The 24,018-nt window shown below is 39.5% G+C and overlaps 1 protein-coding gene across 1 annotated transcript; it reads right to left on the bottom strand.

Moving 5' to 3' along the window:
- Positions 1-710: 710 nt before the first annotated feature.
- LOC113098973 (guanine nucleotide-binding protein subunit alpha-13) lies at positions 711-22,152 on the bottom strand. Its single transcript, XM_026264018.1, has 4 exons — positions 21,813-22,152; positions 15,216-15,442; positions 8,342-8,392; positions 711-3,724 (listed from the first exon to the last, which is right to left on the bottom strand). The coding sequence occupies exons 1-4, from the start codon at positions 22,093-22,095 to the stop codon at positions 3,152-3,154; spliced, it is 1,134 nt and encodes a 377-aa protein (XP_026119803.1). The 5' UTR covers positions 22,096-22,152; the 3' UTR covers positions 711-3,151.
- Between the last annotated feature and the right edge of the window lie 1,866 nt (positions 22,153-24,018).

Below are 24,018 nucleotides of genomic sequence, written 5' to 3'. Positions count from 1 at the left end.
GTTCCTTAAAGAACATTTTAGATTTAATATAAATCAAGCATAGTTTATAAAACTCGTTTTAAGAACAGTATTTTGTCTTTTTTTTTTTGTCATCTATATTACAATTGAGCAATTCAGAAATTAAATGTTTCAATGTTTAAGCATATAAGCAGCAGTTTGGACAGGACCCTCTTGTATTCTGACAGGACAATGCCTCGGTGTATAAGGCAAGGTTCAAAAAGAAATGATTAATTTCGTTTTTAACCCCGCCTTATACACAGAAGCATTGACATGTTAAAATAGGGTCCTCTCCAAACTGTTGCAATAAAATTAGCACACAATTCCATAGAACTTAATTATGTTTTAACATCAGGATGAGTACTTTATGTTCTTTTGGAAATTTGTACCAAATTATTCAAACCGGTTCACTAGTAGGGGGTGTCCCAATACTTGTGCATATAGCATATATCAAACATCACCTCCCTTTTTAAAACCAGTTTTTTTTAACACCCATGAAGTTAAACGCAAATAAAATGAATAATGCATCGTTTTAAAATATTATTTGGAATCTTTTAAGGTTGTCATATAAATGAGAAAAATGGGATAAATGTGGTGTAACACTACAGCCTAGTGTTCACAAAACAGAATTGGGCTTTCATTGATTCGTTTTAAAGAAATATTTGTCAAAACTAAAACAAGTTATAGTGATTCCAAAAAAAAAAAAAACGACAGTTTTTGCAAAATGATTTTATTGAGTCAATGATGAAGAATGATAGCATAGATTAGACTGTACAATGAAAGCAGGCAGGTCTATATTCTGTACTGAGCACAAGAGTCGAGAAAATCTTTAGTATGAATTATATTGATATGAGGACTCAAAGCATCCACATTAATCAACTTTTAAAAACCTATCTACAAAGAAAAAGGGACAAGACATGTCTGAGGCATCAAACTGGAGGCACTAGGAATTCTTCTTTGAGGCAGGCATAATTCTTGCATAATTATTATCAAACTTGATTATCTGGGCAAAACCAAAAACAGCGAATCAGCCATCTCTGATCAGAATCACGTTTCGGTAAAAAATTCTACAGTGAGAAAGACTCCATCCTTAACAATACTTATGAAAGAGCGGAAAAATATGAATGTGAATGGCTAATAAAAGCCAACAGAACTATGGCAAACAACCTCACACCTCGGCAGTGTACAGAGGAGAAATACAGCTAAAGTAGTGTATCTACCTGCAGCATTGCCCTTCCTTTAAACATGTCAACCGTTAGGAGTGACTCATTCTGACCCTTCTCTCACAGCTACACCACACAGTGACATCTTTTGCACAAGCACTTGGGTTTGTCCTCAAGGCTCTCCGATGCAGGAAGTCTTGGACTCGGAAGCGTGCTCAGCTATTCCTTTGCTTCATTAAGGTCTTCAAGCTCAAAGGCAGATAATACAACGTTTTAAGACTCAGCATGCTAAAACTAGGCAAATACTAAAGGCTGATACTCAGTATTTCACTTAATATTAAGTTCACTTAAATCAGTCAACATCTTGTGCTTGGAACTGTCCGAGTTCGTAATGAGAAATACTAATACGGATACCACGTCACACCAAAATGACAACAAAAGCTCCGCAATGCCTGGCTTCCTGGCATTTGGGGGCCAGTGAATGGCACTAGAAAACACAGGACACTGTCAGTGGAGAGTGAAGACGTAATACTTGCTTTTCACGAGCGTCCCGGGACTTCAGCCAGGAAGGCGTGAGGCAGAATTCGACACCAGACAAAGAGTGCTCTGCTGCCAGGCTGAGCTGCAGCCATCTGAATGCATAGACGACAAATACAGGCACCATTCAGCCAAAAGCACTACAAGAGCAACCCTGAATGGGGCGAACTGCGGGCGAGAAGTCAGTATCTCTGGATTTATGGCTGCACAGTAGCAAAAAAACAGCTTTACATTTCAGTGTAGGTTACATATCCGTTAGAAAAGAGTGGTGAGGAGAGTGAGGTACTATTTACATCAAATACTCACTACAACAGTAGTATTCAGGGCAGACATGGCACTAAACAAAGTAGCTATACACAACTGTTGAGGGAACGAAGTTCACAAAGATCGATCCCTTTTGAGAAAATTTGTTCAAATTATTGGTACCTTACACACGTGGCACACTTGTGAATACATGCGCTTTTTGTTAGTGGGGTCTGACCGAGAAGCCAGTTTAGTTTAGTTTGATTGTGGACCAAAAAAAGATTCAAAAGAAAGCAAATAAATTAACAAGAAACCGTTTTCGGTTCCCTGATGGATGAAGAAGTCCTTCCAGACTCTAGCTAGGGCAGAGCGGAGGATGTCGCCTGCAGGCCAGCGAGGAAATGTGATTTCCAGCCACCGATGGAGAACTACAACTACTGGATGTTCCTGAAAGCGAACAGTTGCGCTTAAGTGGTCTACATTCAGCCCTGAGTTTATGCTGTGTGCATTCTGCATCTATCAGCTCGCCTAGCGTGGCTAACCACAGTGTATGTTCAGTTTATCAAGTGGTACGAATCGTTAAGCGTTATCCATCAGCAGAGGAAAATCAGAGTGTAAACTTCTGAAACATAACTTAAGTTTATCGGTAAATATATTCATAGAGCTATATATAAAAAAAAAAACGAAACTCAATTCTAAAATTTGTACAATCGATTAGAAATCAACAAGTTAAAAACACCGATCAAAACGAGGGGGAATTAAGGCCAGGCAGGCGTCGACAGAAAGGCTCAGAACATAGTTCCTGTTAAAAGGTTAAAACAGCATTTGCATCTCATCTTGCAATTTGGTCAGTAATAAAAGGCTCAAAGGTAACAGATCAAAGAACAGTGCTAGGATATCTCATCCCGCTTCTCTCCTCTTTTGGAGGGAGGAGCGCATTGCGTTTGGCACCTCCGGCGAGAGGGTGACGCGTGCAGCTTCTCTTGGCAGGACGAGTGCGAGTGGCCAGACCCACTCTCTTCTGGAAGCGCACTCTTTAAGAGAGTCCCGTGCTCTTTGACAGACCGCTAGGCTAGGCCGCCGCCTTGGCGTAAAAGCACGTCAGAGCTATTCAGAAAGGTTACTGTGTGGAGTACAAACATTGGAGTCAGTTTCTTCTGAGCAGAAGAGGGTTATTTCGGAGAGATCTGAAGGTTACGGCTGGACCAGCATCACTGCAGCATGAGTTGTTTGAGGTTGTCGTGCAAGATGGTGTCCTTGACGTCGCGAAAGACCAGGCGAATGTTCTCCGTGTTAATGGCGGTGGTGAAGTGGTGGTAGAGGGGCTTCTGCTGCTGGTCTCGGCGCTTGTTCCGGAAACAATCCACCAGGAACTTCTGCACGTCCTCCAGGTTGTGCGGCTCCCCTGTGTACTCGGGGAAGTAGTCCTTGATGGCCACCAATTTGACCTTCTCCTCCAGCAAGTCTGTCTTGTTGAGGAAGAGGATGATGGACACGTTGCTGAAGACGCGGTTGTTGACGATGGTCTCGAAGATGTTGAGCGACTCCATGAGGCGGTTGGTCAGCCGGTCCTCCATCAGAACCTGGTCGAACTCGCTGGACGAGACGAGGAAGAGGATCGAGGTGACGCTGTCGAAGCACTCGAACCACCTGCGGCGCTCCGACCGCTGGCCGCCCACGTCCACCATCTTGAAGGGAACGTTCTTGATCTCAAAGTCATACTCGTGAATGCCCTTGGTGGGCTTACGTGCCAGCAGGATGTCTTGCTGTGTTGGTAGATAGTCCTGCAGAGAGAGAGAGAGAGAGAGAGAGAGAGAGGCCGTCAAACACTTAGAAGAGAAAACTGAAGATTCAGAGCAACATTTGACAGGAAGGAACATCTATTTTTGTTAGCTCCAAGAACAGGCCAGTGAACCTGTCGTAAAGACCAACCCGTGCTGGAAAGAGATTTGCATGTGGTGGTTATGAGATGATATTAAATTAAATCATGTGGCAGTAGTTTGCATACCACATATACAATAAAGAGCCCTTAACGGTTTGAATACGCTACACAAACATCTTTTAAAATCTAGGCATCATACACTTATCCTACACGTTCTTTTATACCCATTGTTTACAGTTACAGAAAAAACGTGGGAAATTTCTCTCAGGCTTTTGGAATCCATTGTTTGACTTCATGGTTTTCCATAGAGAGAGAGAGAGAGAGAGAGAGAGAGAGAGAGAGAGAATACTGTAAAAATAAATGAGTAGAACATAAAACTCAAACGGAGGACAAAAAAAAACAACTGAAAACAACTATGACGGCCAGCTCATGGCTCATTCTCCACATTGCTGACATACCAGAGATGGAAGCTGGGGGTGGGGGTTAAAGCATTAGCAAAAAGGTGTATCTGGATCGAAGCACTGGCCAATAAGAATGTACGGGCAGATGCACTCCAAATTAATTCGATGAAACTCTACACTAAAGCAAATACAAGACTTATCAAGTTGATAAGAGAACAGTGCTCAGTGCTAGCACATAAGACCTGAAATAGATACAGGATGATGTCAAAGACACCAACCTCGAGTGGACGAGATCATCGACTCATCATGGAAACTGTTTTATGTGTTTTTTCAAAATACATGTATTTTTACACCAAAAAATTATTGAGTAACTATTGCTAAAGTTTTTAATTTCGAATCAACTTTCATCAGTTTACTGAAGTACAAGGGAAAATTATTTTGTGTATTAATTAATCGTCCGCATATAAAGATGAATTGCTATTTCCATTAAAAGCTTAAGATTCAACTTCATATTCAGTTCTGTAACCAAACACACGCATCTCTCTCTGACACATGCTCTGCATTTGCCTGTATTTTATCACATGCCTGAGGTAACCCTTCTTCCTCATCTCCTCCCATATTTATGAGTCTGGGCTGCTGAGGTCTGTCTGACACCCACACTACATCCATCCAAAAAGGATGAACGTAAACTGAAAAAAAACAAACACATACTTTCCAACAGAGTCAAGTGGCTATTTGCCTCTCTGAACACACTCTGAAGCATGCACTCTTTCCTCTTCCTGTTTGTCGATGGCGTGAGTGCAGAAGTGGGTCTACATTGCTGTGATGTGGCTGAGTGAAGGGTAGCCATTTGGTTCAAGAAGAAACGGGGGGAGGGGGGGGGGGGGCAAGTCTGAGGTGTGCCGCCGTAGCAGAGCACATTCAACACTGCTTCCTCTTTTATCAGAACATAAAGTCAGAGCGACAGACACGGGAACTGAGACCGTGCGACAGAGTGACGTCAAGGAGCGTAATACAGAAAAGTGAGATAGGTGGGGAAACAATAGAACTGTCCTTTTGGTCTCTCTTCCAGATGTGGCATCAGTGATTTGAACAGGATGACTGAGTGTGCCTGCTTTCATAGGACGTGACTTCAAAACAGGTTATCTGATTCTTTGTCGTAAAGCAGAGCTGCCTGGAGTCAAAGCGGAGATACAAATCATCACATTTACTGCAGTCAGCAGCGTATAGAAAGAGCACAAAACCGCAAACATCCGTTTAGCACTGAGAGAGAGAACATGAGCGGCAGGCGGTAGGTCACATGACGCAAAGGGAACTGCACTGACGCCTCGTGCATCAGTCCGAGACTGGTGCTGTGAGAGCTGCAAGTCTCAAAACTAATCGCTCAACACACTCCACATATAACAAAATATGGAGCATAAACAGAGGAATCAAAATAACTAGGGATCACAAAAAAGTGCTGGAACTTAATAAAATGACAATTTCCCTGAAAATGTACTACTGAAATTGGAGCGGGGCAACTTTATTTCTAACTGGTTGTGAGTGTTAGTTGTTAAGAAAGCATATGGTATTTATTACCATTCCTCCTCAGCGTGAACACACGGATCATCTGAATGAGTAAGACAACCCTCATGAGCAGATGAGGTGCTGTCATAGGGTCATCCTTAATCACACAGCCTCATGAAAACGCCACTCAAAGACTTCAAGACTCTTTCAAATATCTTACACTTTAAAACTGGTGAACTTATGTGAAAAAGGTGCTCTAGAAAGCGTTATGGGAAAGGGTTGACACACGTGACCCTTTGATGTCAGCAGAGCTAGTTTCACTTCTCGGTCTATGCAGGCTGGTGAACAGGGCAACCCTGTCACACCCCACAGCACTGCGAGGGAACAAACAGACAGGCATTCATCAGTCTCACACCATCTTCAGCCTTTGCCATTCAGTCTTTTCTTCATCCACTACTGAACGGAGTCATATTTGCTGTATAAAGTGATTCATCTCATGCTGCTTTGACTCTGTGAATATAAAAATTCTTTAGGGATGCTAGTTGTCTCAGTTATGTACTTACTAGTCTTTAAGTGAATCAGTCTCCTGTATGCATGTATAGACCGAGATTTTTATTTTATTATGAATTTAAAGGAGTTGTTCACATTTTGAGAAAGGTCTCAGAAATGCTTTATTTGTTTGTGTGTCCATACTAGGGCTGGGCGATATGGAGCAAAAAATATATCTCGATATATTTTGCTATATCTCGATATACGATATATATCTCGATATCTTTACAGGAAAAATAACCCCCAAAAAACTACTGCAAAAACAAATATGGCAAATATTACATGTTAAGGGGCCTATGAAACATTTTATTTTTTTCTTCACCATATGTTTTATTGTTACTTAATTCTGTGTTTTAGCATGTGCAATTATTTAAATGCATAAAAACAACTTAATTAGTTAAAAACAATTCTTAAAATAGCCTTATGTGAAATGTTTTTTTCCCTTCAGAAATTCTGTGTATTTACACTTTTCTGATTATCAAATGAAGGCATAAAACATTCATTTAATTTATCTTTTAATTATTTAAAATTAAGCAAACTTTATTTTTTTGTAAACAAAGGGGATTTACTATTAAAAATAAAACATGGGAGAAATGTTGTGTGATTATTCCTTATAAAATTATGTTCGTTTCATTTTAATAGTAGTAGTAGTGGGCTATCTACATTCTGCTGTACAATAGTAATAGATTTCTGTTAAATACTTTTATTTTGACGGGTTTATCTTTACAGTTCTGTGTATGTGATACCACAGTCTATGATGTGATATGAGCTAGTCTTACTCAAATCAAACGGTCAGATGCTCATGAAGTGACTCTCAGTGCAGTTCTGGAGATGTTCCTCATGTGTTCACGTCTTTATTTAGAGAGAGGAAAGACAATGAAATCAGCGCGAGCGTTATGCGAGCTTCCGTGTTTAATGAATGAAGACGCGCTTCTGCTCCATTCGTTGACACAGACACGCAGAACATGCAGGATTCATATTTAAATAGACTTTTCCGGGTTAATATTTGCAGATATTAGTCCATTTCGTGATTTGATGTAAGTGCATTACCGACTTTTGATTAATTCATTCAAAATTTGACCAATTCCGTGACATTCCGCGTTAAACCGTAAATTCCATTTTTATGACTGGATTCCGCGATTCCGTCCGCGTTTCATTGGGCCCTACAGTAGACATCTGCCTGCCGTTCGCCCTACGCCTTAAAACTGAAGTATCTCCATATAACGGAGCCAGTTGTCTTTTTTTTTTTTTGACTAGTTCTCTACACGCGAGGTGAGAGGGGACAAAAGCAAGGAGGCGGGGGGCGAGCGAGCGGGGGCGAGCACAGCACAGGGAAGGCAAACAAGCAAAGTGGCGGAATCAGAATATAAACAATATATCGATATATACGATATGTCAAAATCCATATCGTGTTTAAAAAATATCTCGATATATTTTAAATATCGAGATATCGCCCACCCCTAGTCCATACACAATGGAAGTCAATGGGCTTCAATTGCTGATGTTTTTAAAATATCCACAGAAGACACGAACAGATGTGGAATGACATGAATGTGCGTAAATGATGACAAAGTTCATTTTTGGGGGAACTTTCACTTTAAATCATAGGTAAAAGTACAGCAAGTTTCCTAACCTTGTATTCTAATAACTACTAATTGATACCAAGATAAAGGAGATTTGTGATGGAGGTCAATCTCCTTCTCATCAGTTTCCAGGCCTACATGGTATGTATGCCCACAAATCTTCACAGAACTGAAACGCTGCCATTTATAAAGATGAAAGCGTCTTTGTTTCTTACACACTTTGGCTAATTTGTAAGTGCTTTCCACTTGCAGTAAGAATCAGTTCCATCAACACATTATCACATTTAAAGACATTCTGCAGAATTAACTCTAAAATCAGTGTTCAAAACAGAGAAAAAAAAAAGTGATGACAAAAGTCTTTAGAAGGTAAAAGCATCCACATTAAATTAACATTGATACTAATCATAAATATTACATCTAGAAAGAACATGTGAGGTGAGAAACCTCGGACAGAATGATGACAGACAGTCACATGCTTACCGGTGTTCCAAGTTTGTCCAAGTTATCCAAGAAATATTTCACTGATTCACCCTGTGAGGATGACAAGAACAGAGGGATTCAGTCACGTTATCAAAGCACTGTGAACTGACAATAAAAACAGCTGAGCACAAACCAGACATGGTTCAGAAGATTAACAATATTCCTTTCTTCACACTTAATGTATTTGGATTTATACACACAAAAGTATGCTATTTGGTGTTTGTGACAAAAAGGTTGTTCTTAAATAAACCTGTCAATTTGCGAACATGTAAACCGTGCAGACATAAGCACTCAGGTTGTGACGGTGAGGAAATTTTCCCATCGGTTAATCAACGTGTGACAACACCAGTACGCTATCACTGCGGGGGCGGGGCGTTCCCACTTTTCCTCACTTTTAAATTGCTTGTAAAAGCGGCGTGCACATTTTGCTTTCACTTTCAAAAAGCGGCAACAAGCAATTTTTTGTTTTTAGTTTGTTTGAATTTTCCCTCTTTTTCTCACTTTTAAAAAGCTTGAAAGCGCCATGTGCATTTTACTTTCACTTTTGAATTAGCGTCCTAAAATTGAAAAACACCATGCTATAGGGCAGGCTATGGCTAATATAAAATAAATAACTTACATAAAGTTTAAATCGGTATACAAAACTGTAAACATGCTAAATATACATGTATAGTATTTAACCAAATAAATAAGAAATGTAGAATGTTTATTAGCAAAATGAGTAAGAAAGCTTGGAGGCATGGCATATACACCTTAATGTCAAATAAAATAAATGACAAAGTTTAAATAAAAGTAAAAATCAGCAAACAATATGGAACCAATTAAATAAACAACTTTTTTAAAAAATCACAAATCACCTTAGTGATAAGTGTCAGTCAGCTCTCCTCACTGGAGAAATGAAATCTGATCTGTGATCTCGTTCAGTATTTAATTGTAGTGTTACTTACTGTTACTATAAAAAATCTAAAGGACGGTGGGGGTTGGTGCTGCTGTGGGCAAGTGACGTGCTTAACAGTCAACACCATCTATCGTGGCAAGTCTAATAAGCACTCAATCTAATGAGAACCTCATTCAACAACAGAACACATGGACATGACTCATGAAAAACCCTCTCACAGGATGTTAGTAGTTACAAGCATACTGGCATCTTTTGTTTACCCCCGTAAGGGGAACTTCTGTAGTGTTATTGGTTATCTGCATCAGTTTATAGTGGTGACAGTATTAGTGCTATACTAGCACCACCTCCAGCTTCAGCCATGAATTCGTGACAGCAGGTCTCAGTGTGGCACGCCACCAGCAAACAGAGGACACTAGAAATTGGCTCTGGTTTGGAAAATGAAAATCTTGAGTAACAGAAACAAGCTGCCCAGGAAACAGAAAACAGGCCTTGTGTTAATGTTCCGTGACGCTCAGATGTATAACGGACCAATTAGCCTAGCCTAGTCTGGCATGCTGGAAGGACAGCAGGAAGTTGTTCTGTTCTGCAGGAAGTTGTTCTGTTCTGCTTCCTTCACGATGCTCATCTTTCTCAGAGCATGGTGGCACTGTAAAGCAGCGGTTCTCAATTCCAGTCGTCGCAACCCCCTGCTCTGCACATTTTGCATGTCTCTTTGTAAACACAATCCGATTTGGATAATCAGCTCATTAGAAGTGAGCTTCACGCATGAACCATATAAAAACTGTACTCCCTGAGCAGGGCATATCTGTTGAAGTTTACATCACTTCTGAACATTCTTTCATTCTTTCTGTATTTGCACTTTCATTTTTTTGTCTTCACACATGGACAAGTTTGACATCATATACCTCAGTAATTAAATACAATTTAAATTCACATCTCGCACACTTCAATGCACTTTGAATGTAACATATACATTCGCTTCGCACAGGAATCATGGCGGAATATCCTGTGATGTCCACTTCGCAGGGCACTTGTGTTCGAATAGAACAAACGTCTGAAGCCATAAGAAACATACAAAATGTGCAGAGCAGGGGGGCGTGAAGACTGGAATTGAGAACTGCTGCTGTAAAGCGAAGCTCTGTGGGAACAGTTCTTCCTCATGGCCTACAAAAAATACCCTTTCAAACCATTACAGCATCTATTTGCATCTTGGGGTTAACTGAGGTCTAGAAGAGGTACATGCAGGTCTTTCGAGGTGACTGTCAGTAGAGAGGGGATTATGTCATAAGAAAACCCCTGTTAACCTTCCCCCAGCTGGGCATGAAGCCACAGCCAACACGGTGCTGTTCATCTTCAATGAAGGGTGTGGGCACACAGGAACAACACGGTCAGGGCAGGCCAGGACATCAGTTTCTGAGCAACGCTAAAAAGGAAGTCCTGTTAACTCAGCAACAACTGAAGCTAATTCCTGAAGCTAACGCCTGCTTTTGAACACAAATCTCTTCATAAAAATGTAAAAACCAAGTCATCTGAATACCACAATGCAAACACAGAGCAAATGCTTTAAATACTTTTATTTCGGTTTGGGTACTTTTAATTGCTTTTTATAATGCGATAGTGATTTAGGCGTGTTTTTTATAATTGTATACCTTTTCTGTTCTGAATACTGTTAAAAGACTTTCTAAAATACGTTTATAGTGTTTATGATGTTTTTAAAGATTTTATTTACTGGCATATTATAATTGTGACTAATACATCAATGTAACTTATGTGTTCTTTTCTCTCAACAATAGACTTCTGACCTGTCGCAGCTTCAGAAAATACAAGATAAATCAATGAAAATATGAAAATCATCTAAATAATAATGTAGAATTTTTCACATGTAATGGAAGGTTAAAGGAATAGTGCACAAATTAACATCATGTAAAAATGATTAATTAAATAGCCCTACTAGTATCTATAATGCTTAAATACCAATAATGAGTGTAAAAATCTCCTTCCCCGGGCCTCAGATTTTAAAATCACAGCTCAACATTCCTTCACGGATCACGCAATTCTTCTTTCAGATCCTAGTAATCTCAAGGCCTCTCCATACTCAACGCGAAAAGCTGAACGAATATCGGACGTGATGATGCGCCGAAATAAAACAACAGATTTGGAGCAGTGAGTGTTACTACAATAAATCCATGGTAAACGATGGCGATGTGTCTAGATGGAAAGCCTTCTGACTGTCTCGTTGCACACATGGTGTCTCCTGATTGGCTTTAAACTGGTTTAAATCACTGAGTCATTTGTGTTCGTCGCCGAGTTAAAGCACCAGATCTCTTGAAAGTATTACAACAATATAAACAGAACTCTTTAATGCTTTCCTATCTGTCCCTATATGGGGTGGGCAGAACACAGAAACAAGTGTTTGGGAAAACAGGAGAGAGACCACTTCACTTGGGTGGCTGCTCCTATCAATATATCTCTTCCGGTGACTTGAATCTGCAGAGATCATGATTCCTGTGGGGACCGCAGCAGAGATGTACAGCGCTTTCATTTTAAAAAGCAGCATGACCGTCTAAATCGAACAGGCAGTCGGCATTTTGAAATGGTGCGTCTCCCTAGTATTACCTAAATCAGATTAAGCCTTCAGTAAGTGGGGTTAAAATGAACCTCACGGACTCGCACAGACTGTAAGAAAACCTTGTAATGATTCACCAAACAGAATTTGACTGTTATAAACAATGTGCTGGCTTTTTAGCACAAAGCAGACGTCAAAAAGACAAACAAAAGAAGACAGATGACAGTGCTGCTTTTTCGGGGGTAGTGAGGGCAGCACAGCGAGGAATAAGGCAGTGGATTAGAATTACACAATGCTTAGAAATAAAAGGGAGGGTTGGAGTGAGGAGGAGCCAGAAGCAAAGGGATCTTGGCTGCAGGGATCTAGAACAAATTTTGTTTTGTTGCTTGTCGGGTGCATACCAAATCCCCAGAGGCTGGAGGGGCAGAGTTGATAATGATTTGTACTCGACACACGTGGTTTGTGGATTACAGGGCACAAAAGTGTTTTTTGTTGTCTTCACTCACACAGTGAGTCTGAAGTCTGAAGCAAATCACCGGAGCCAAGGAAAGAGGTCTTCTTGGAAAGTATGGAAACTGTTGTAGCTGTATGGTAACAGAGGAATTTGCCTTTGACCAGCACAAATGGAGATTCCTGAGATAGGTCTATAGATAGATAGGTCCGGTTATCAGCTCCAGAAATCTGGGCCACAGTAAAGCGGCTCAGTGTCGTGTTGTTTCTTGTCCTCAACAGCATACATCCACTGCTCTGCTTGAGTCCCTACTTGCCCATGCTGATACGATTACTAGAAATGGGCAAAGACGACCTTTATCCCTCAGCAAAAAAGCAAACTATCTGGGTATGACACCAGTGATGGCTGAAGAAAACTACATTATAACTCAAACACAGGAACATATAGTGTTACATATGTTCTAAAAAGAATTCAATGACAGTCATGAAGCTAGGGCTGTGACAGTTGCTGTGACAACCGCGCCACCGCGGTGGTCGGTTGCTACCGCGGTTGTCTACTGCCACCAGCGGTAGTGCACGTGACGTCACCAACTCTATAGCAAGCATAATAAAACGTTTTGTATATAAGTGTAATAACTGTAATAGTTTCAAATTCTAAGTCTATGGTATTAACAAATTACCTCAAACACAGTGTTTCCTTTAGATTGGAAGATTTGAGCACAGGAAAATACAGTTTATGCATTCAGCACATTAATTTAGTGTTGGGCGATGGATTTTGTTGGGAAAGCAAATACCACCTCACCGATCTGGAGTCATATGCATTCATGTCACCCATCAGCGTTTGCACAAGTTCTCGTGATCGCAATCGCTGGCTGGTCAGGTTTGGTGAGGCTTTCTCCAAACTGGTCAAATACAAACGAGACAGCGATAAATAAAAGATGGTATGGTAACAAGAAATATGCCAACGGATTCCTATTTCAAAGAGAGCGCTTGCAGATGAGGAGTTACTGAGCTTGCTTGGTGGCGGAAAAGTAAACCGGACGCAACACAACCGCGTTGCGACGGTTTAAGTCTGTCTAGTGTTTATACAGGACATTTGAACTCTGTGTCAGTACCTCACAGACCAGACGGGGATTTATCATGTCGTGTTGTGCTGCATCCAGTGTAGCATCACTGATCATAATGAGTATTTTGTTGCGCTGCGTCGCTCGCGTCCGTTAGACAGGGTGTATTTAACTTTCTTATTTAGGCTACTTTCTTGTAACCTTAATAAGTATTATTTCTTTGATAGTTATTTTAGTGTTTTGCAGGCGGCGTTCACTGACAGGAGTGCTCGAATAAACACGAACTGACGAGTTAAATAGGGTGTTAGATGAGTGATTTCTAGACGTGCATACATATAAATATATCCTGTATATTATACATATAAAATGTATTACATGCATGCACAGTTTAAGTCAGCTTTAATCACCTTTTTTGGTAATTCCATGAATTAGCTGACCACGACACTGCTTGCATATAGTTTATTTTCGCAGTTTTATATGAAAGGATACGCACAAAGGAAGCGCGCGTCACCTTTGAGCACAGGACCGTCCGCGCTCGCTTAACTTGCACCTGATAATAAAGTGAAGTGGAGCGCGTGTCTGAAACGTCTCCTGTTCAGTCATTCTGCGACTAAATAAATTCACTTCTTCTCATGAGAAAAAGTGACAGAAGCAGCAGTTGTGAGTGGATGGCCATCCCTGCCCCTACGTAAAATAATTTGAATACGTTAAATTGGAAAAAATGATCGCCTTCATTAACGAGCAAATTTTGACACTAATATATATATTTTTTTTATTTATTTATTTATTTTTTCAAACACCACGCCACCGGCGGTTGTTGGTCCATGACTACCGCGGTGATAAAAATCAGCCGCCGTCACAGCCCTACATGAAGCTGCCTTGGGAAGTCACGGTCATGTCATTTTGGCTGAGAATTGCTTTACAAAGAGTTATCAAAGACAATTAAACCAATTTGCACTTGCAATGCATGTTAAATTGTTAAGCGTCAATGTGGCATGAAGTACTACAGCATCAGAGACTTAATGTGACTCACGTAGCACGCATGATCGTGATCATGTGATGTATAAACACCACAGCCCTAATTCCTCCTCATCAATTTTCCTCAGGAATGTTTGGAAAACATATGAAACAGTCTGTTTCTGCAATCCCTCTTTCTCTGTAATCTCTACAAATCATAATAGTAAGAGTCAGTTACAACTGCTTTGGTGAAATCAACATAAAAAATGTGGAAGTAATGCACTAGGAACTGAGAGCGTTTAGAGAAGTCTGAAGTTGCTAAGATGGCACTTGCTTATGTCCGGCCTTAATGAGGAATCATTTGAGATTTATTGGGGAAAACCATAAATTACCTAACCAAACTGATAAACTAGCTAAATAAAAAAAATAGGAATAGCAATTGGTTACCTAGGTTTGATAAGTTCTCAGAAACAGAATGCACAGGCCTTCTTCATAACAACCGTTATGTGGTTTACACATCCTCCTAGATATACACACACTATCTTGGCAAGCCAATTTGTGAAACTTTCAGTTGGGGTCTCTAAAAGTATTTCTGTCCACCACAAGACTTCTGTCAACTGCCAAAAGTCCTACAGACTCTGTGGTGCAAAGCAGGTGACTGTGGCCTAAAGTGCCGTTTGTTAAAAACAATAACTAGCATGAAGGTGTAGTTTAAGACAGTTAAGATAATATTCACCCTCTCAATAAATCTCTAATGCCATTAGAAGGTTATAATTTGCAATGCAAGCAAAACACATTTTCTGCTCAAGAACTGTTAAAATCCCACTGCCTGCTAAAAATAAATAAATCGATTTGACTAAAAAAAGCATCACATTACAGAAGTGAAATTAATTACAACTTCCAGTCATCTTTACAGAGAAATACAGTTGGGAAACTCACCAGTTGAAACTCCCTGCGCCGGTCATACGCGTTCTGTATGCCGGTGTCAGCCCAGAGGGCACGGATTGAAGGCATGTACTGCAGGAACACTTTGGTCTCCATCAGCCCTTGCGACACCATGGCTGAGCGTGTGTCAACAGCCATCATGATGTCTCCATGTGCCTGGTTTGAAGGGTCTCCCCATGGGATATGGAGCTTTTCTCTGGCATCCACAAGCACTCGAACACCTATGATGGCAGCAATAAGAGGAACATAATGTAAATATTTATATATGTTGTGTACACAAAATAGAGCTGCACGAATCTGGATAAAATGAGAACCAAGATTCTCCCACGATTCTGAACTAAAAAAAATAAAGTGTGACATAATATTATTGCTGCAGACCATTTAAAATTGTTTAATTCTAATTAATACATTTTATGTATATGAATTATATATTTAAAATATACATAGTACATTTTTTTTTATATTAAAATTATGAAAAAGTGGTTTGATTGAATGATCCAATGCATCACGTGGTGTGTGTGTGTGTGTGTGTGAGTGTGTGTGTACGCGCTGGGGGGGTGGGGGGTGAATAGGTTCACATCACAGTTGAGTCAGCTTCTTAATCTTGGATTGTGTACAGCAAATACATACGAGCGTCATCACGGTCACATGACTATTATTTTGTGAATAATAACAACACAAAAAGGACATTTTATCACTGCTTTATCATTTACCTATATTGTGACAAATGACAAGTGGTCTGTATGAAGGTAAACATTACAATTGTGGAGCGTGCTAGTAAGGTTTGTGGTTTTGCTAGGAGATATATATATATATTTACACCCACACATACATAACAGAACAGCTCAGGACACAAATGAAATGCAGAGCTTTTTTATAACTTCACACAGCTAACAGAAACTTTCCATTGCATTTAAAGGAACAACAGCAGCAGGTGAACTAAAAGACAGTTCCAGTGTAGATGTGGGTATTGTGAATTATCCAGTGGATTCAGCATTACAAATGCCTCCGGGAAATCACAGATTTACTTTCAATTCAAAACACATTCATTTTAAAAAGACAGTATTTAAAGAACACAGACATTTTTTAAACAAAAGCTATCTGGCCCTTTGCATTTCTCTCCTCCAGGAACATTCCTGGAGATCGGCTGAATAATTTATGGGATACTACTCATTAAAATGAGTGAGCAGATCACAAGTGTTTATTATGCAAGAATTTAAAAACATAAAGAACTGGCAATGCAGGGCTAGGGAGACTCACGGTTATCAGATAAAACCAGATAAACAGCATACATTGCATAGCAAAAAAACAAAAACAAAAAAGATAAAGTTCAAAGTGAGATTTCTTTGACACGTTATCATTTATCTATTATCATTTTACATGTAATAAGAATACTTTAAAGAATACGGTACAATAAGTTAAGATGATTATTTTTAGAAACAAGGGAATAAAGATAAATAAATCTCCTAATAACGATTACATACAATCTTTCACAATGAGCAAAAACTTTCCTTATCTAATAAAGCAGCCTATCTGACTCAAAGTGACATGATTATTTCACAAATAATGATTATTTTTTGTGCAAACTCTGCCTCAAGCGTTTCGTTTATGTGCTGATAGAGAAAATGCATCGTCATTTACACCTTTGTCAAATCCATCCCTTAAAAAAACCTCCAAATACTTTCGCAGAGACCACGATCACATCTCGGGTACATTTAAATTGGGCTTTTTTGTGGTGAAATGCTTTCTGATTGTGATACATGATCATGTGAATATTCACAGTCTATGCTGCTCACTAAGGTTAGCTTGCTGTCTCTCTCGCCTCAGAAAGTCCCTCGCTAACTGAGCTGTCACCATCAGCACGTGCCGAAATGACACTGCTCGTGTGTCGACATTTGACTGAACATGCATTCAGTGCGATAAACTTCAAAATCCATTCTACCTACATGAAATAAATGTGATTTCTGCAGCACCCACAATACATGCCCAGAAATCTCACATACCTAGGTATAGGAGTCGCAAATCTGACTTTAATTTATGCTTAATTGATAAGGGCAGAAATTTCAGTCAATCTCAGTTGCACAGATTGTCCCCTGAGCCTCGGAAGACCAAAGGAGCAATCATGTGTCCTACGAAAGACGTGAATCACCAGAATAGCTTCAGTCGAGTCCTCAAATGCTATCTGTCCACTTCTGTGACGCAGTACAGCAACATCACGAAAGATCAACATTTTACTGATGTACTGGCAAGTCCTGAGCATCAAGCATACGCCACTCCTGGGCGAGGGTTTGTGTATCAATAGTGAAAACAGTGGTGACGTTGGTCTCTAGTATGCTCAGATTATCGTTGTAGGAGAGTCCCATTGTGAGCTGGTTTTCAAACATGGCTTTTTCTTTCAAAAACTGGCATCCCAAGCAGTCACAGTAGAAATAACCAGCTAAACCAGTTTCCACTTGTAGCTCTGTCTCACAATGACAGACAAAGAGCACAAGCTCTTTTGACCTTTCAGATATTGCCTTTGGCCGATTTAGTGGAAAACACAAAGTTCTTGGTAACTAGGATTAGAGAATGAAATTATGAGTTACTTTGCAGTTATCTTCCATTCTGCATAAAAACAAACATTTAAATGGGCTGCTTATTCTAAACCATTTGTTCACCAATATAGCTCATGAAGCATATGATTTATGGAGGACCTCACACAAGACTCCTCATCCTTCTGGAGCTCACGTGCAGTTATCAGCCCGTTCTGGGGTCCTTTCAGAGGATAAGTCCTTAATTGTTCTCACCACACATTCCTGGCATGAGGTGACGGCAGGTCAGGAGTATTTAACTGAAAGCCATTTAAGAGGTCAGCAATGTCCAAGCAGAAGTCTATTACTGCAGCACAAGACTGCATGTAAAAAGAGCAGTCTCTATTATACGCACATCCTAAAGCACAATCAATAACAGCAGTCCATAGATGCACATTATCGAAAAGCAAATAGCCATTCAGTCTTAAGTACTCACGCACTACATACAGTGCAGTGTCTATCCTGTGTCTATCCTTGAGAGCATGATCAGCCTTTACAATTTCATCCCTAAATAAAAGCGGATAAAAGCGTCTGCTAAATGCATACATTTAATTTAATTTAAATATTGATAATCAGCAAATCAGCATATGATAATGATTTCTGAAGGATCATGCAACACTGAGGACTGGGGTAATGATGCTGAAAATGTAGCTATGATCACAGGAATAAATACAATTTTAAAATGTATTCAAATAGAAGGTAATTTTAAATAGTAAAAATTATTCAAAATATTTTTTTGCTGTACTTTGGATCAAAAAAATGCAGCCTTAGTGAGCAGAAGAGAATTCTAAATGACTGGTAGTGTAGGCTGATTATTCATATAGTTTAAAAAAAAAATGTGCTTCAGCCAGTATAAAGAGTATGAAAAGTGCTCAGAGTCGCTGCAGTAAACAAAAGATTTGAACAACAACTAAAACTGGAAACGTTGCGGGAGACGGGCTTATTGAACATGCAAATTCATTCTCTGCCAGCAGGAGGCGCTTTTAGAGTGATAAAACTAGCCGTTTCCCTGTAATTCAATCACCTCTGCTCATGAACGCTACTTTATCAGATCAAATGAAAAAGACATCGAACCTTTCCCGAAGACAGTCGGTTTTCACTTCAGAGATACATTCATATAAAACACCCACGCGTTTTGATTTTGAAACGTGCCGTGCAAGTCAAACGCCACAAATAAATCAATGTGTGGGACACACTGGTACTGTATATCAAAATATCGGAAATATATGTTTAAAACATACATCAGCATTATTGAAAAAAAATTATATATCGTGATACATACTAATATTGAATTATTGTCCAATTAAAAAGACAGAAACCCTTGCGAGCTACAGTGCCACACTCCATTGTGCAGGAAACCGAAAGTGCAGAAGTGCTCAAAAGCACAACCCCTTTGACACATCCCACATCTGTTGTGAAGCGGTGTGTCCATGTGACTGCGGCTCTGAGGGTGTCCTCATTATATACATGTACATGCACTTTCACCTTAAAACTGACTACAACAATATGCGTCTTTAAATCTTTACCATAACTGCAGATGTTAATGGGATGTTTGGGAGATGAGATCTGACATCAGCGAGACATAATTTCACATCAAATTCTATAAACAACAGCAGGACGCAGCACATGCATGCTGGCCTAAACTATTTAGGATTATAAACAGAATCATGCCTGAGGTTAGAAAAGATAAACAACGAGAAGAGAAACCAAAGAAGGCAGGATTTCATCCATACCGTCCAACAAACTCATGAGATAAACTACACAGACACACAGCTGGTGTTAAGGTCCGGTTAAACAATGCAGATGCTCAGGATCGTTATTCTGTTCTCAAGTTAAATCATTTAGAAATGTGTAGTACATTAAGTGAACCTGGCTATCTAAAGGTACTTAATTAGAGGAAATATAATGGTGACAACTACAACCTTTCATAAGTACTTCTTGTCAACTTCAGGCTCTATCAAAGTGCATTAGAAGTAGTTCACATCTGCCCTCAGGCATTTCTATACCAAAGAGAAAATATACCAAGCCCTGGGTAAAAGCTTTATATCGATTCTTTTGGACTATTATGCTAAAGTTTGGGGTCAGTAAGATTTTTCAAAAAGAAATGAATGCTTTTATTAAAAGAGCATGCATTAAATAGCTCAAAATTGATACAAAAGACTTTTGGAAAAATAGTTTTGTGGATTCCACAAAAATATTAAGCACGCAGCAGAACTTATTCAATATTTATAAGTAGAAATCTTTCCTGAGCACCAAATCAGCTGAATAAAATGATTTCTGAAGAATCATGCGACACTGAAGACTGGAGTAACGGCTGCTGAAAATTCAGCTTTGCATCACAGGAATAAATTACATTCAAATATATAACTCAAGTTTTGTTTTTGCTGTACTTGTCTTTTTTATCAAATGAGCTAACTGCAGCCTGGGGCGAGCATAATAGACTTCTTTCAAAAACATGAAAGAAAATCTCACAAATCACACATTTTTGACCAAACCAACCTGTCAAACAGGGAGAAACCATTCTGCTTCAAACACAACATCTTCACAGGTACACGAGCGGAAGCTGAAGCGAAACATGAGAAAGCATGCTACTGATTGTTAAAGTGCTTTTTCTCGGTCTCCAGGCATTATAAGGAGAAATTTCCCTGTTTTCTGCAATGCTTTAGGATTAGATCCAAGCAGCCATTTGACTAAATGCTTCCTGTTTTAAGTTGAGCTAGGGAACGATACCATGTTAGCCATGCCACAGACGAGTCTCCATGAGATCACAGCCGAACCATCTGTCATCATGGTGCCTCCGTAAATGATGACCGTTGTGACATATTAATCTCGTACAGGAAATCTCAAATCTTTTCATAGCAATAGACTCTGGAAATCCCCAGCCCAGCCAAGGCGGCCTCAACGGGGAGCCCCGTATTAAATAAGGTGGGTAATGATTTATCACATCCCCCTTTGAAAGGCAAAAACTGAGATGATGGAAACCCGACATTAACCCCATAAGAGAGAGGAAAAAAAACAAAACACACTCGCCTTAAACTCTTAACTCAAATATGACGAAATTGAGGATTGATTGACAAGTTCAGCTCTTCCCAAGTTGTCTGAACACTATGGTTTGTTTCCAAAGCAGGTGTTAGTGCCACTGTAAACCCATCATGTGCTTGTAGTCCAAGACCTCTGGGACTCCACCCATTTCACAGATGCCCAGACACATCTTTTACTAACAAGACATATATATTTTTGAAAATCTCCCTTTTGTTTAAAATGTAAAAAAAAATGCCACAATGAGGCCAATGAATACGGGTTTGTAGGCTTTGAATATGCGTTGGGTCAGTGGTGTGCCTCGGTACACACCAGTCTCTTTGTTATTTATGAGAAGGGCTCAGCATAGCAACAAACAAGAGAGCGCTGATTTACAATTTAAGGCCGGCTTTTCAGACTGGACTGATTTATTTGACATAATCCAGTTTCGGTTAGACAAAACATTAGCACGCGGGGAGAGATTTAGCAGCTCTTTAAACAGCCCCGAGATTCTGGTAAAAAGTCAAAATTAGGGTAATTACGAGTTTACGATTTCAGAAACCAACATTTATTTATAAACAAGAATGTTAGTAGTATTTTGGGTTCAGGTGAATCTTGGGAGTCGTGCTCTTCACGAAGCCGTTACAAACTCGAGCGCTAACGTTCATTTCTGAGGAAATTCAAACTCGAGTCTAGTCTTTCCCAGACCTGTGAAAAATCACGAGAACGAGAGAAATCACACTTTTAGTGAGGCGACAGGCGAGGAAAAACGATTTAGGCCAAAATCAAGTCCTTCGCGGAGGTCTTTGTTCAAAATCGCGACGCTAAAAAGTTGAGCGAATAACATGGGCGTTTCTCTTGAGCAGGTTACAGCGCAACTTCAGCTAACGCTAGCTGAGCCTCACTTCGTTAGCCTCTCATCACCGCCGAGCCCGTTAAAATTCAAGTTTGGAGCCCACATGGCACTCTGTATAGATGTGTGGATGAGAGACGCGCCTCCTACCTTTCATCACATTACTGTAGATGGTGCCTCTGAACTCTTCTTTGGCCCGCTGGTCGAAGTCCTGGCCGTGTATGATGCGCATCTGCTTGAGGAAAGTGGACTTGCCGCTTTCGCCGGCGCCTAGCAGAAGGATCTTGACTAACCGTTTCACATAGGTTTTGTCTTTCAAAAGACCTCGGTCTATTTCTTTAGATATCCTCAGTTGTTCCGCTTCGCTGCTGTTGAGAAGACAGTTTGGAAAACAAACGGATAGAAAGGACCGGGACGGCAGGAAATCCGCCATCTTTGTGCAACTTCATCGATACAGTGGGGAGTGAAACTGCGCGCGCCGCGGGGCTAGAGGCGGGCGGGGCGCGTTACCATAACAGTGGCGCGCGCAGTGCTCGGGAAGTTTTGCGCGGGCTCGAACATCGAAATGTACGGTGCAAATATTCAGCCACACGAGGTGTCCGCTACTAAAAGTGCACTCAGTATATTTTGACGTCTAAATTAAAACTTTTGCAAAAATAATTTAACCATGCAAAGTCAGAAAAATGTACTTTTTATGGAACAGTCTGTTGGCATTTTAAACTAAATATTTTTTAAAAAGTATGCATGTGTTTAAAGTTCTTGTCGTGGTCGACCGATATTGTTTTTTTGACAGCCGATGCCAATATCTTAGAGAGCTGTGTGGCCGATATAAAGCCTATTTAATTTTATTTATTCTAATTAATATTTAAGAAGTGTTAAATTATTTGATAATGATAAATGTGTAAAATAAACATACTTTAAATTATAACTACTTCTTTAATTCTTTAATCCTGTTACAGTATTTTTTCACAAATATACAAATAAAAAATAAAATAACAAATAGGGATATTAAAAATATATATAAATAAAAAGGAAGTAAACTCTGTAACCTGTAGGGCTCTCTGTAATCTGGGAAGTTTGTGTGTAAATTTTTTATTGGACAAACACATTGGAAAATGTCAAATATTGGCCAATATATCAGCCTTGGCAATATATCGGTTGTCCCTTATTTATCACATAATATGATATAATGAGAATATGAAGCTCACATTTGAGGAATAAAAAAACACACATTTTAATTAAAGGTCCAAAGTGAGCAAATAAACAATTTTGGTGCAGCTGTTTAAATGGCCAAAAATTAAGATATATTATTTTATGTTTTAATGAAGTTATATTAACACTATAGCAGGCAGTAAAACATGCATATATCAATTGTCACTGTATATATAATAATATGCTATGTAAGTTATTTTTGTAAGTTGATCTTTAAATGATTAGGTTTTGTGATCAAAGCTCTGTATTTTGTAACATATAATGCAATTTAGTACAAAGGTGATTAAGACAAATAAATGTTCCTCAAAAGTCTGGTGAATTATTTGATAAATTTTAACACGATTTTTAATTTAAAAATGCTTTGGTCCAGTAAATACCAATATAAGAGTTATTATCAAAGTCATTATATTTTATAGCAAAAAGAGCATGAGCTGAAGGAGGAGCATTTTGAGTTATACTATAAAACCTTTTATTTGCTAAAAGAAGTATGAACTATCAGTCAGAGGGCAGACTGCATGTAGATGATTGTGAGCAACAGGTTTTCAGCAGTGTTGATTATTTTTTATAATTTACAGGCCTCAGAAATTCATGCATCATACATGATTCAGTAGCATTTTTGAGAAATATCATCACATTAGATGATAACTAGATGTACCAGTCTTCTAAAATTAGCTATTTTATTCTACTTGGAGCAGGTTATATGTTCATGAGGATTGCCATGTTGACATCCCAAACTGGAATGCACCTGTACAATGCATCTGCTTTCTGTTTCTGAACGATCACATTCAGCCCATCTGAGTCAATCTTGCCCAGCTGAGGAACTTCTTATGGGCCTTTAATCAGGCTGTAACTGAAACGGCAATTTCTGGTGATGGTGGAAAAACATGGCAGATAAAATGAAATGAAGCAGTCCTCCAGTTAGTTCCCCATGGGAAGCAGTGTCGAGAGACAGTGCTGCTCTCTCTGTCTGTCGCCGCCTGTCGGTGTCTGAGAGCAGTGACGCTAGAGAACAGTTTTTGGTTTTTGGCCTTAACATTTTTTATTTTTTTTTACGGACTACAAAATGACGATAAGATCGGACCGAGACCTTGGACAACGTTATCAGTCACGGATGTGCTGCCTTAAAAAGGTAAGTCCATTCTTA

The sequence above is a fragment of the Carassius auratus genome, unplaced genomic scaffold (genome assembly GCF_003368295.1).
Source record: "Carassius auratus strain Wakin unplaced genomic scaffold, ASM336829v1 scaf_tig00216794, whole genome shotgun sequence".
Classification (NCBI taxonomy): domain Eukaryota; kingdom Metazoa; phylum Chordata; class Actinopteri; order Cypriniformes; family Cyprinidae; genus Carassius; species Carassius auratus.
This window is presented reverse-complemented; position numbering and strand designations above follow the sequence as displayed.